Consider the following 14,465-nt stretch of genomic DNA (forward strand, 5'->3'; position numbering starts at 1 on the left):
ATTTGATTTAATTTAAAAGATTTAAATGGCGATTAAAAATTTTTTTATTAGTAAAAGTGATAGAAAAGAAATAAAAAAATATAATATTTGATTAGAGTTTAAAAGATTTTAAATGGCTAACAAAAACTTTCAATTTAAAAAAATATATAATATTTCATTGCAATGTAAAAGATTTTAATTAAGAGAGGGATTGAAAAATTTTGTAAATTAGAAGTTACATATTTTAAAAAATTTTAGCCAATAATTTTAGCTTATATATATATATATATATATCACGATTGCAATATTTGATTATAATATAAATATTTTAATTAAGAGAGATAAGAAGAGTGATATATATATATAGCCGGCTTCCACTATTTATCATAAATTCATTTAAATGTGTTGGAATTGAGTTGATGAAGGTGTAAAAACATTTTAATTGGAATTTTATTCGAAAATATGGCCCCCATAATGCATTATAATCCATGCATTATATAATTAACAATTTTTACTCATATTGATCTCATTATAAACTCATATTTTAATATAAAAGAAAAATTATAATTAATACTTAATATTAAAAAAAAAAGAAATAATGGACAAGTATAAACAATGAGTAAACAAATGAGCAATAACAACGTGCAATATTATAAAAAAATATTATAAAGTTTTAAACCACACTAGTCTGTTATATTATGGCTTTCGAGCCTTTTGTCTTTATTTCATTTATCTGTCTTATTGATTGCACCTTGAGTTTATAGAAGCCTAAAACTTTGCAAATGATTTATTAATTACTATGCTAAGTGCAAGAAAATGAATAAATTTAGGAATCATGATTAAATGGACAATAATGGGATTTATATTTATATATTTGCTAAAAGTAAAGGATTTACTTTTATGAATAAGTGCATAATAGGTATTAATTGAAATATGAGAATCTAAGAATGATATTTAATGATTTATTCTATATTTCTTGATTTAAGCATCGGTAAATGCTAAAATTTCTTTCAAGTATTGATGATTTGAGCATTTAGACTTCATATTTAGTGCAGTTGATTTTTATTACCCACAGATTGTAGCCAGAAGTCAGTATATCAATTGTAAGACTTGCTTTTATTTTGGTAGACTAGATATTAGAATAATTTGTAAAAGCTAATTCATCAAACTGGTTTCAATTCAGTTTTGATTTTAATCAAACTAGTGGTCCGCTCTAGGTGAGCCCAATGTGGCCAATGAGTCCTTGACTTCATAACGGCAATTGAGGCAAACAAAATGAAATTACAGTGGGAACCTTTTTGCTCCAATGCAATTGCTCAATCCATACCATGGTTTAGTAATTTCAGTTATGATACAAATTTTCTCCGATAAATACGCTTTGGCGGGTTCATTGACATTTTCATAGGCCGGCGAGTGGGCAACATCGTGGGAAAATCACAAGGCCCAGACAAAACAAGACCAAAACACTAATTTTATTTATTTATTTACCGAATCTAATTAAATAAATACATTCCCAAAAAGATTATCAGTGTCGTATTTGACCCTTTCTGGTTTTTTATGGTATGTCTTCGTTAAACCTCCCATATATATTCTCCTCCATTAAATCTTCCCGATTTCATCGTTCTCTCCACCTCCTGCTGTAGCTATCACTTCTCTTCCCTTCCCCCAGAGAAATGGAGCTATCGAATGGAGAACACAACCGGCCAGAAAACGGAGTTGACGATGGCCGGAAAGTAAGCGGAACTATTGAGGAGGAGATCCCGGCAAGATTGAATTCGAATATAAATAATCACGATAATCAAGAAGAACAAGAACGGGAGGAATTCAGTGAAGTCGAGATCAAGGAGGCAAAGTTAGCGGATGAAAACGATTTAACGGCTGAGAAATCGGAAAATATCGAAACTATCTCTCCCGTTAGTCACGTGCCTGAGAAATCAGATGATACTGAAGAAGTTATCTCGCCCCACGCCAGTCACGTGTCGAAAGAGGAGAATGTAGCCGTTGGACACAACGGTCATCTACAAATAATCCAGCCTCTCACTCAACTCCCAAAGCCAGAGGCACCACCAGGTATTGAACCAAAACGCAACGGAGATATTTTGAACAGATCAAAATCTTTATCGGGAAGTTTATCAATCGACATGCCGTCTATCGGAAAATTCATTAAAGAGAGAAGCAATAATTTATCGGCTTCGATTGCAAGTAGATTATTGTCTTTACGAAATACAACCGGCGATGACGAGACTAAGATGACTTGTGATGACCCGGACGTGACCGAGTTCAGCATATCGGGGCTCAAAGTGGTAGTGAGACTCAAGAACGACAATGAATCAATTAAGGGAAGGATAAGTTTCTTCTCGAGGTCAAATTGCAGGGATTGCACGGCAGTTCGATCATTTTTCAGAGAAAAAGGATTGAAATTCGTTGAAATTAACATCGATGTGTATCCACAAAGAGAAAAGGAGTTGATAGAGAGAACGGGGACTTCTACTGTGCCGCAGATTTTCTTCAATGATAAGCTATTCGGTGGTTTAGTGGCTTTAAATTCGTTGAGGAACAGTGGAGGTTTCGATCAGAGGTTGAAGGAGATGTTAGGGAGTAAATGTTCCGGTGATGCTCCGGCAGCTCCTGTGTACGGGTTTGATGATCCAGAGGAAGAAGAGGAAACGACGTCGGATGAGATGGTGGAGATCGTGAGGGTTTTGAGGCAGAGATTGCCTATTCAGGACCGTCTGATGAAGATGAAGATCGTGAAGAATTGTTTTGCGGGTTCTCAGATGGTAGAGGTGCTGATTCAGCACTTGGATTGCGGCAGAAAGAAGGTATGTACACGTGGCTTGTTCGTTCTTTCTAACCGTTGTGTTCTCATTTCCGTTTCCATTTTTTGATTGCATTTTTATCTTGTGCATCATGATTTATTGTCTTACACATGTTCCCGCTTTTTTGGCCGCCAGATTACTCTTGATGGACCTTATGCATACTTGTTTCTTGTTTAGACGCCGATTTCGTTGTCAGTTTTTATGGATTTTTGGGTTGACGTTTTTAGTCTTGAGTTGGAAAGTGCCCAATCTCGCTGACTATTGACTAGTCTGATAGGTAAAGAGGAGTTTTCTGGTTAATAGTAAAGTAGTCAAATGAGAGGCACAGTGATTATAGGGATAGACAGAACCAGATTTTCATTTTGTAGAATTATGTATATTAAAATAAGCAAACCTTTCAAAATCAATTAAAAATATTATATATTTTTCTCTTCAAAAATAATTTTTATATATTTTTTGTAGATATATTTCTTATTGATTTTATAGAAAAACTAAAAATTCAATTCCAATTCATCTATTTATAAAAAATTTGATTCAAATCATAGTTCTTCTCTTGCACCTTTTTTTTTCTAGCCATTCTTTTCTTTTTGTATTAGAATAATTTGTATGTGCTATTTTTTTCATTTTTAAATTGATTTTTGCATATGAATCTACTGATATGTTAAATTGATTTTCTCCATATTGTTGGAGGATGAAGATGAGAACAGCCTCAAATCATACAATTCAAATTAGAAATGTATGATCATAATTTATTCATAAAATTTCCTTTCCTAATTTATAAAATTTAAAATTAAAACTAATTCAAATCAGAAATGTATGATCGTAATTTATTCATAAAATTTCCTTTCCTAATTCATACAATTTAAAATTAAAACTAATAGCTAATTCTATAATTTATTTGAATATAATTTTTGTTTATGTTATTCATTTTTAGTTACGTGTTCTTAGCTTACTCTTGATTAAGAAACTAATTATAACTAATTATTTAAATATAATTAAATGATATAGTTTTAAAAATATGTAACTTAAATAAAAAAGAACGAATTGAAAATAATTAATGCTAAGGGGTTTGATAAGAAACGAAGAAAACATGAATGATGAGGAACACGCAGATGGCATGATTAACAACCAAGCTGGTATGTTGAAAGTAAATGATAATGCAAGTACATATAGACCCATGTTTTTAGATATTAATTACCTGCACAATTACAAGCAGAGGTTGCCATTTGGCATTTGCTGTATGCTCAAGCTTAAGTATGTGAATCATTAGTGCCAAATTACTCTTGCTGATTTGCTGACCCGATATATAAATTCACTCGTTAACTTTTTAGGAAAAAATCTAGTAGCATCTTAACTTTCATTTTAGTTTATCGAACACTCTAATTTACTCTAATTTATAAAATTACAATTATTAAATAATTTAGTTGACTTTCAAACATCTCAATTTATAAAATTAAATAAATTAAATGGTTATTGGATAATTAAAAAGTATGAAAATTATTGTTTCAAAAGTTATACTAATTATATATCAAATCAATATTTTATATCTAAAAACCAAAAATCTTTAAAAAACTGTTGTTACTAACATGATGATCAGGTGTGATGCTGTTATGAAAATTTTTAAGCGTTATAAAGTCGATTCTAAAATTTAGAGGTTACAATTTTTTTTTTTTTAAATTTTAGGGATTAAATTATGTATTGAGCGGAATTTTAGTTGGTAGTGACACAATACAACATTTGAATTAGTGGTCCAAGCCAACGTGTTGAAATGATTGACAGTAGAGTTTAAGAAAGTGTGATTAGTAATTATGGTTTGTTCCGCTCCACTTGAGTGTGTCTCGTGAAAGTCAAAACGCGCATTGCCTTTGACTTCGGCAGATTTCGTGGCATTCATTACAACATATGGTCCCATTTTTGGCTTTATAAATTAGTACTACTGCAAAGCTTCATTTTCTTACTTTTCTGACCCGTACAAATTAAACATCTCCAAATTTTTACATATCAAATTTGAACATTTAGTATCAATTATATTCAAATCATTATTAAAAAAGATTATTTTCTTTTTATGAGGTGATTTAAATTGATAAAGTTTAAATAATTTATAAATTTATGTATTTTTTTTTGGCTGTAAATATATTTGTTTATATTATTGATGATTAGTTAGACAAGTGTGGGATATAATTACAAATCATTTCAATTTCAATCTATTATAAAAAGATGATGTATATATGTGTGTATAAAGAATCAATTTTGATACTTCTTCATAAAATAAAAAATTATAAAAGAAATTTGAGAAAACTTTTAATGAAATTAAATAATTTCCCTCTCAAAAAGTGAACTTAAAAATATTTTTATTTTATTTCATTTCAGTTTCAAATTTGCAATTTATATATAAAGGAAGCTACCGTCCAAGATCACAAAAATAAGAGATTTGAGTGTTCATTCTAATTTGATCAATTCAATTACCTAAGGTCTTAGTTAGTCAATTTGCATCTGAATTATTACATTAAATGTAAAAATAACAAAATGGAGTTTTGTTTGTTTTCACAAATCCATTTTGTTATATATAGCTTTTTACCATAAAAGAAACAATAAAAAAAACATCAGAAATATTTTCATGTTAGTAACGTATTTTAAATGAATATAGGCTGTTGAGATTGGCAAGCGGATAGCAAGGAAACACTTCATTCATCATGTTTTTGGGTAAGAAAATTTATACGTATACTTATTTACATACATTATGATGAGAATGTATGGTCGTTTTGTAAATACAAAGAGTTTGATTTGTGCAGAGAAAATGAATTTGAAGATGGAAATCACTTGTACCGTTTTCTCGAGCACGAACCCTTCATTCCAAAATGCTATAATTTTCGAGGATGTACAAATGACAATGAACCAAAGTCAGCAATAAAAATTGGCCAAAAGATTTATAAGATAATGTCTGCAATACTGGAGGCTTATGCCTCTGATGATAGGCGCCATCTTGATTATGTAGCCATCAGCAAAAGTGAGGAATTTAGAAGGTATTATTTCTAAACTTACAGCATTTACTTGCATTGTAATAAATTAATTTTGTAAAATTCTATAGTTTGTTTATGAAATTATATTCTCATATTTCGCATATATAAAAAAATGAGATTAATGTGTTTTAAGTGTAAGTTAGTAAAGTTATATAAAGAGAAGTGACCTAGCGCATAAAACACCTCATATTTACAGAGACATCAATTGATTTTGTAATCCATACTCATATCCTTGAAGTTATGAGTGGAGTAACTTGTTTGTATAATCTAAATATGAAAATTCATTTTATAATTGAATTCCTTATTATTTTTTCAAATAAACTGAATTTTCCATGAATTTGTTTTAAATATTATGTGAATATATTATAAATCATAATCACCTATAATTATATTTATATGCATGACATTGAAGCAGATATGTAAATTTGGCTCAAGATCTTCAAAGGGTGGATCTGATGGAACTCTCTGCAAATGAGAAACTGGCATTCTTTTTGAACTTGTTTAATGCTATGGTCATCCATTCTGTGATTAGAAAAGGGGTAATCGATAAGAGAACAATTTCTTCGGACTTTCAATACATTGTAGGTGGATTTCCTTATTCGCTTAATTCAATCAAGAATGGAATTCTGAGAAACAATCAAAGATCTGCCTACTCATTGCTCAGACCTTTCGCTGCTGGAGACAAGCGCTTGGAGGTAAGCAAACACTTTTTCAATCTCGATCATAATATTTTGTCTAATCCAATCCAACCAAATTAATAAGTTGTTGAACAAAATGGCAGATAGCTCTTCAAAAAGTGAACCCATTAATTCATTTCGGACTATGCTACGGGACAAGGTCAAGTCCTGCAGTGAGGTTTTTCACAGCACAAGGAGTTGAAGCAGAACTAAAATATGCTGCCAGAGAATTCTTTAGGACAAATGGAATGGAAGTAGACTTGGGAAAGAGAACAGTTCATCTCGCAATAGTCATTAAGTGGTAAGAAGTAATTAATGGATAAATGCTCGAAATCAATAGCTAAACGTAATTTTTATTTTTCATAACTTTTTTTTTAGAAAATTAATATTAATATTATTGTTGTACATTGCAGGTTCAAAGCAGATTTTGGGCAAGAAAAAGAAATTCTCAAGTGGATTATCAACTACTTGGATGCAACAAAAGCAGGCCTTTTGACCCATCTATTAGGAGATGGAGGTCCAATCAATATTGTCTACCAAAACTATGATTGGTCTGTCAATTCTTGATTTTCCCTGACATAGTGAAGTTAGACTGTCAATTGTCACTTAGACGGAGGGGGGGGAAGAGAGAGAAAGAGAAGTACATTGGCCAGGGGCATTTGTACATAATACCCAAGATTTGGAAGCCATATAGACCGGCAAAATATAGGGATATATTGATTTATAGGCAACATGGAACTTTTGCTCTTTCATATCCAAATGCAAGCAATGATTTATATTTTTTAAAGAAAAAATATTGGCTAGCTGATCAAATACCCAAACAATTATGTTCTGTTCTCTGTCTAGCATTTTTCTTGTAGCTATATTTTCTTTTCTTATCATGTGAGATGCAAGTGACTTTGTTGCATTATTTTTTGAAATATAATTCATTAATAATAACATGAGGAATTACAAATACTCATATAGACCAGATGTAAGACTTTACTATTAGTAGCTAATAGAGTTTGCCGATTTTGTAACGAAATAAATGAATTTATATCCTTTTAAATAATGGAACTAAAACTAAAAAATATAATATTATATATTTTCGCTAGGAGTTGATCTTGACAAAAGATATAAATTTTCATAATAGTAACTAGTCCGTTAATGGATTTGGACATCAAAATAATAACTTTTCTGAATCTTCTATATTTGGATGGTTTTTTCAAGAATTTACAACATATGACGAGCACATATAAGTTTCCGCCACTAGCCGCACTATCAGGCTTCATTGATCGAAGATCCACACATGCAAATCAAGATTTAAAGTCTCCAACCAAATAAAGTCAAATATCATATTTTTAGTAATAAACCCTTACAAAGAAGGGATAACCCTTATAAAGAAGGAATAAAAAAACTCCAAACATGGAGACAAAGCAACAATAGCAAAACAAACAAAAAAGACAGATATGTTTTAGGAAAAACAAATCTGAATTCTATTAAAGTAAATAAAAGATTAAAAACAAAATAAGGTAAATCAAAAGAAAGAGTAGAAATTTGTTTATTTTAATAAAACTAGGGTTAGAATACTAGAAAGAGAAGAGAGAAAGGAGAGGGATTAGGGTTTTTTCTTAAAATATGACTTTGTTGCATCATTAGTATAATCTTTTTGTTGGAATAGGTAATATTATTATTAAAAACCAGGAGAAGAGGATTCACACTAACACAAGCTAGAATTCAAAGTATTAAATAAAGAAACCTAACAAGAAATATATCTTGAACGTAGTTGCAAAGTGTTAGGTCTAAAAGTGGAGAGAGTCTATTAGGCTTGCGTCTATTAGGAATGCATTGGGATAAGATGAATTAATGGACCAAGAACCTACTACTCCAAAAAAAGGGAGATGATAATAAGAAGATACAGAAGGGGGAAAAGAACTAGGTCAGAGAGAAATGAAAGAAATTAAAGAAATTAGGGGTTGGCAAAGAAAATAAGCTGGAGAGAGAGACAATAAAATGTGATGAAAAATATAGCAAATGCTTAGGGGATTCAAGTTTGTTGTATTGATTCATATGCTATTTACATTAGCGTCAATCCCTATTTATATGAGTCTGAGTAGTGCACTCTTAGAAAAATAAAAATATCTTAAGATGTTTATAATACTTTGTCAGGCCATACGAAAGTCTATAATACTTGGGTACAATATTTACAAAGTGTGGATTTTAGGCCCAATTGGCTCTCTTGGCTAGGGATGACAATTTAACCTGAACCGACAGATACTCGCTCCAATCCAGTCCTAATGAGGTGAAGTTTACTCGATCCGTTCAATAAATAGGGTAGGGCGAATATTAAAAATTATACTCGCCATGGATTTGGGTTGGTAGTAGGTAATGCATAACCCGCCCCAAATCGATCCTGATAGGAATAATTATTAAGAATTGATCGAGCGTTGCTCAAACTGATATAAATAGAATAATGCTCGATTAAAGATTCATTCAATCACGTAATTAATACCCTCTGCATTTATGATCCAGATTCTTATTCGACATTTATCCCATCAGTTAGAATATGAAATGTAATATAAATGTTTGTGTCATATCTTATTAGAGGACACATTACATCTAGTAGATATTTTAGAATCTCTCTCTTTTACTTCTATCAAATCCGATTAAATTTTTATTTACTTGTGCTCTTTTAATTTATATGTAAACAAAAAATTAACATAATATAATAATTTAGTAGTTTAAATATCATCAAAATTCAAGCACTGAAGTAACAAATCAAATCACCATCCATCCAATTTAGTTTCTATTTCTTTTAATTTCTATAGCTTCCTATTTATTAGGTTCTTCTTTCAATATATGTTTTTCTCATTTTGCTATTTGGTTTTACTATTGATATTCTGAACAATTAGTTTTTAATTTTTGACTTTTTTCTTTTATTTATTATATTGAAGTGGAACTATAAACTTGTTTTATTTTTATTATGATATATTATGCATATTTAATTATGTAGTTTTATTTTCATTTTAATTGCTTTTCACTATATTTTTTATTAAAATCAATATACAATATCAAATAACATTTATTACAAAAATTCATATATATATGTGTGTGTGTGTGTGTGTAAATTAAATGGGTGCAATAATAAAAACTAGAAAAATGAAAATCAAAATTTTTTTGAATGGATTTATGCAACCCAATCGGTACCTCATCTCGCCCTGACTTATAGCGGTGCGGATCGTGGGGTGGATGATAAATATTACTTCATAGGGAGGGAGAGAAGAGGGTAATATAATATTTGATCCATACCCGACCCATTCCTATCCCTCTACTCTTGGTATATTTTCAATCACATAAGATGTTTTCATCTAATTCTGGCATTTCTAGCCTCATGTTTGGGCTTAATTTTTGGTTAGCATCAACAAGGCACCTTGTGCATGGTCTTCTTCTAAATGATTCAAAGGCCCATATGCATTAAGAGCCAGCCTAAGATTATCTTGAAGACATGCTTGGTTACTTGAAGAGTTGCGCTTTCCTGTTAAAAGTTTCCGTCCTTTGGGATAACCCTTTTTTAATGGCTATAAATAGTGATCTTAGGCCCACTTTCCTTGACTTGACTCCTTTGCATTCTTTTTCAAAGCCAGTCATTTTTTTACCCTTTTGTTTTTAACTGCCTCTATCTTCACTATAGCCAGTCGATCGATTATGGCATTTCATCAAATGTATATGGAGTTGGACATAGACCTAGCTAGTCAAATGACTAAGAATAGCCCTTCAACTGTTAACAAAGCAGTTTATCCAGATCCAGATACTAATGCCCACATCCTTGGCTCTTTCCTTATAGACCCATGCGTAGATGTTGTACGTTTTGCTCTATTCTGTCTGGACTTGTGATTTCCATTTTTCCTCAAGAATGATGCATCTATCTAGGATACTAACAAGGTTATTTGTCATTGGCCTTCTCCTTTACTTGAATACGTAGAGTGGTTTATGAGAATGAAGAGGAAATATGTTGCTTGCTGGCAGGTTTTCGGGATTTATAATGTCATTCACCTTTCCCGTTTTGAGCTGTTGGTCAATATATCTCTCCTTACATCCTCTCTCTTTTAGTCCTTATCTACTAATGTGTTTGCTTTTAAGTTTTCTCTAATGAAGGCCATTCTATTGGATATGGTTGCTTCATTCGACCTTCCTTTAGTTAATGAAGATGTTACACCTCGCATTTCTACTGATACAAACATTCCTTATTCTTTGATAGGGAAGTGACAGCTTATGAGTAATGGATCTTGGCCCATTAAAGGAGTACACTCGACCCTAATGAAGAAGAGCATATAACCTTTCTTTTGTACTTTTTGTGTAGATTCTTGTATTATGTCCCACCCGGGTACATAGAGCAATCTTACCTCCAGCTCATCATGGCTTTAGCCAAAGGCAGGAAATTGGCTCTTGCTAGAGCATGCTAGCATGTCTACACACAAGCCTTTACAATGTTTGCTTGGAAAACCTATCAGAGAACTATAGTTCTTTGCAAAGGTGATGTGGATGCTTCAATTATGGCTCAAGGCATACTTTCTTGAGCTATTTGTTAGGATGGAGTCATTTAATGGGTTGTGAATTTTTTCGGCCAATGAAGAAGGAATTGGTTGGAAGGAAGTGCGTTTTGAGCATTTACGTTTTATTGTTATTATTAATTGTGTGTTATTTTATTTTTATTACTTTAACATTACTTTTTTTTGTTATTTATTTTTATTTGTTTTACTGGCATTTTCAATTCAAAAATTGTATTATATTATTTATTTTCAAGGAAAGTTTATGGAGCACTAAGGAAAAGGGAGTAACTTTAGCTGATGCCACATGTCATCATAAGAAAAAAAAAAAAAGGAAAGGAGAAATGGAGTGGGACAGCTATGCATACATGTGGTGAAAGGAGCTTGCGAGTGACCCTTATATAGGTCATTTCACCTCCACTGGACAGACGTGATTGCATCATTTTTTTTTTTAATAAGAAGCCCACTTTCCAGGTGTAAGCTTTCCAACTTACTTCTTTTACAGTTGTCAAATTTTTATATTAACTTGAGACATGTGTTTTGTATGCAACTTACTAGGTGTATCGTTTTTAAATCTTTTTCAATTTGATGCTATAAATGTCCACTCCCTCCTTTTCAAATATTTGAATCCCCATTTGTGTGTTTACAAACTCAGCCGCTTAGTTTCTTTCTCATTTCTCCACCCAGCCAACAAAAACCATGGCTCCTCGACATGCCCACACTTCTTCACATGAGTTCACGTTAAAAAGAAGGAAGCATTTGCCTCCTCCTCAATGTATAAGGTGCCTGTCGAGACCAATACAAAATCATCCAACCATCAATTTGGTCCTAGTTTAGTCCACACACAAGGTAAGAACCACTAGGTATAGCACTGAACCTCTTAATAAGATGGCATGGAAAGGTTTATTGTTGATACGGAGTGAGACTTATAGGAGATTAAAACTGGAGTTCCTCTTTAGTTTTAGGTTTGGATATAACCCGTGCAGTTCTCATGCCGTTGGTCAAGTTACCTTCAACCTAAACTTTTCCAAAATAAGAACCACCATAACATCCTTCAACTGCATTCTTAGTACACCAGTGGAGGCAAGTCACAGCCCACCTGTTGGGTACAATGAGAGGGAAGCAAGGATATCTTTAATAGGGGACGCATAACCTTTCAAGGCGTATGTCTGTACCACCAATTCCATCCGAAATAGGGCCTTAAGGATCCTTCACAGGTTCTTTTCAAAGATCATTTTCGGCAGAAGTGCAAACACGGGTAGGATCACCAAAGAGGAACTCTTTCTCCTTTGGGTAGCTCAAAATGGTTACCAAGTCGAAATTTCTTTTTATATGTGTAACCATTTTGCTACCCTCCCTGAAAGTAATCATGTTACAGTGGTTGTTGGAGGAATTACATCCTTCATTGCAGAACGCTTTGGCGTATTTGGAATTGGCTACGGTGACAAAGCTATTGGAAAGGGAGAGAAAGAACAAATCACTATGATCGCTCTCGTTAACATGAAGATCAATGCAAAGTGCGAAGGATATTACTACTTCCACTGTAAAAGGGGTAACATTGGGGGTCGTCCAATTTCAGTCATAGGCAATAATGTGGATGACCTTGAGACCGACAAGGAAGAAGATGAGAAACCCACCTCGACCCTTGAGACAGAACTGAAACAAGAAGAGGAGGATCCCACCAATTATTTTGAAGATAGGCAACAACTGGAGGAGCCACACGACGAAGAGGAAATTGAAGAAGACTCTGAAGAAGAAACCAAAGAAGACCCAAAAGAGGAAGAACTACCTCTGACACAACCCTAAGGGGCATCGACTTCATGCATCCCAAACCAAGAAACAAGGTTGGGATGTATTGAGGTAAAGCTCGACCAAATAGAGTCATTAATTCGTTGGCTTTCTGAAGCACACAGATCAACTTCGTGTAACCATTCTTTTCTTTGAAGGTTCTCTCCACTCTCCAAGATATTTTTTATTGTGAATATAAGACCTTGTTTGTGCAAATGCCTACCTTTGTTTGCTTGTTTTCTTTGTCATTTCTTTTTGTTATTTAAATGCCTGCATGTTTTGTTGTATAAACCCTACATGATCTATTTTTTGTGTAATGATGCTAGGAGAAGTTATATAAATCTAAATGCACTGACCTGTTAGTATGTTATGCCTTTCTTTGTGTTGAGTTGATATCATTAGGGCTTGGGTTTTAATTTCTTTTATTTCTCTTTTTTTTTATTATTTCTTTATTAAATTTTTTAATCTTTTTAGTGGTCTTTTAGGCTTGGTGGTCAAGTTTAATTGAAAGTGGCTACGTGGATAGGTTTTGGGCTATAATAGGGATGGGCTTAACTAGAATGTGTGAAATGGGTGGCCCAAAGAAAAGGAGGTGTCAAAGATTTAGAATCATCAGTCTGCTAGTGGTCCACAAAATGATCCCTTGAAAGATCATTTGGCCTGCTGTAAAACCAAGAGAACAAATGGAATGATCATTCCAAAGGTTATCTACACCTGCATTAAGTTGAAATGGGCCATAAAATGATCCTTTCCAAGGTCACCTAAGTCAAAATAAAAACTTAGATTTATACAGCTCATTGCAAACCCAAATGTGTTTAAGCCCTGATGATATCAACTCAACACAAAGAAAGGGATAACATACTAACAGGTCAGTGCATATAGATTTTTATAACTTCTCCTAGCATCATTACACAAAAAATAGGAGATCATGTAGGGTATGTACAACAATACATGCAGGCATTTAAATAACAAAAGAAAAAGAAACGAAAAAGAAAATAAGCAAACAAAGGCAGGCATTTTCACAAAAAAGGTCTCTTATTCACAATAACAAAATATCTGGAAGAGTGGAGAGAGCCTTCAAAGAAAAGGATGGGTACACGAAGTTGATCTGTGCGCTTTGAAAAAATGACGAATTAACGACTCTATTTGGTCTAGCTTTGCTCAATACCTCTAAACCTTATTTCTTAGTTTTGTGACGTGAGAAGTCGATGCCCTTTGGGGTTGTTTCAGAGGTAGTTCTTCCTCGTTAGGGTCTTCTTTGATTTTCTCTTTATCGTATGGCTCCTCCGTTCGTTGGCTATCTTTAAAATAATTGGTGGGATCCTCCTCTTCTTGTTTCGATTCTGTCTTAAGGGTCGCGATGGATCTCTCTTCTTCTTCCTCGTCGGTCTCAAGGTCATCCGCATCATTGCCTACGATCGAAATCGGATGACCCTTAGTGTTACCCTTTTATCGTGGAAGTAGTAATATCCTTCAAACTTGGCTATGATCTTCACGTTAATGAGAGCACCCACAGTGATTTGTTCTTTTTCTCCCTTTCCAATAGCTTTCTCACTATAGCCAATTCTAAATACGCCAAAGCATTCTACAATGAAGGATATAATTCCTCCAATAACCACCATAACATGATTGCCTTCAAGGAGGGTAGGGAAATGG

General features: G+C 32.9%; 1 protein-coding gene across 1 annotated transcript; it reads left to right on the forward strand.

The window, feature by feature from the left end:
• The first annotated feature begins 1,400 nt into the window (after positions 1-1,400).
• Positions 1,401-7,247, forward strand: LOC105641403 (glutaredoxin-like protein). The gene is made up of 6 exons (XM_012225930.4): positions 1,401-2,801; positions 5,446-5,501; positions 5,591-5,821; positions 6,234-6,513; positions 6,600-6,796; positions 6,909-7,247. Exons 1-6 carry the CDS (start codon positions 1,653-1,655, stop codon positions 7,060-7,062), a joined length of 2,067 nt encoding a protein of 688 aa, XP_012081320.1. The 5' UTR covers positions 1,401-1,652; the 3' UTR covers positions 7,063-7,247.
• Positions 7,248-14,465: the final 7,218 nt, after the last annotated feature.

The sequence above is a fragment of the Jatropha curcas genome, chromosome 6, assembly GCF_041381405.1.
Source record: "Jatropha curcas cultivar XTBG-Jc1 chromosome 6, XTBG_Jcur_1.0, whole genome shotgun sequence".
Lineage (NCBI taxonomy): Eukaryota > Viridiplantae > Streptophyta > Magnoliopsida > Malpighiales > Euphorbiaceae > Jatropha > Jatropha curcas.

Bases quoted from the DNA above. Each gene is read 5' to 3' on its own strand.
- LOC105641403 (XM_012225930.4), top strand. From the start codon at position 1,653: ATGGAGCTATCGAATGGAGAACACAACCGGCCAGAAAACGGAGTTGAC. The intron at 5,822-6,233 runs GTATTATTTCTA...ACATTGAAGCAG, and splicing joins AAAAGTGAGGAATTTAGAAG to ATATGTAAATTTGGCTCAAG. The intron at 6,797-6,908 runs GTAAGAAGTAAT...TGTACATTGCAG, and splicing joins CTCGCAATAGTCATTAAGTG to GTTCAAAGCAGATTTTGGGC.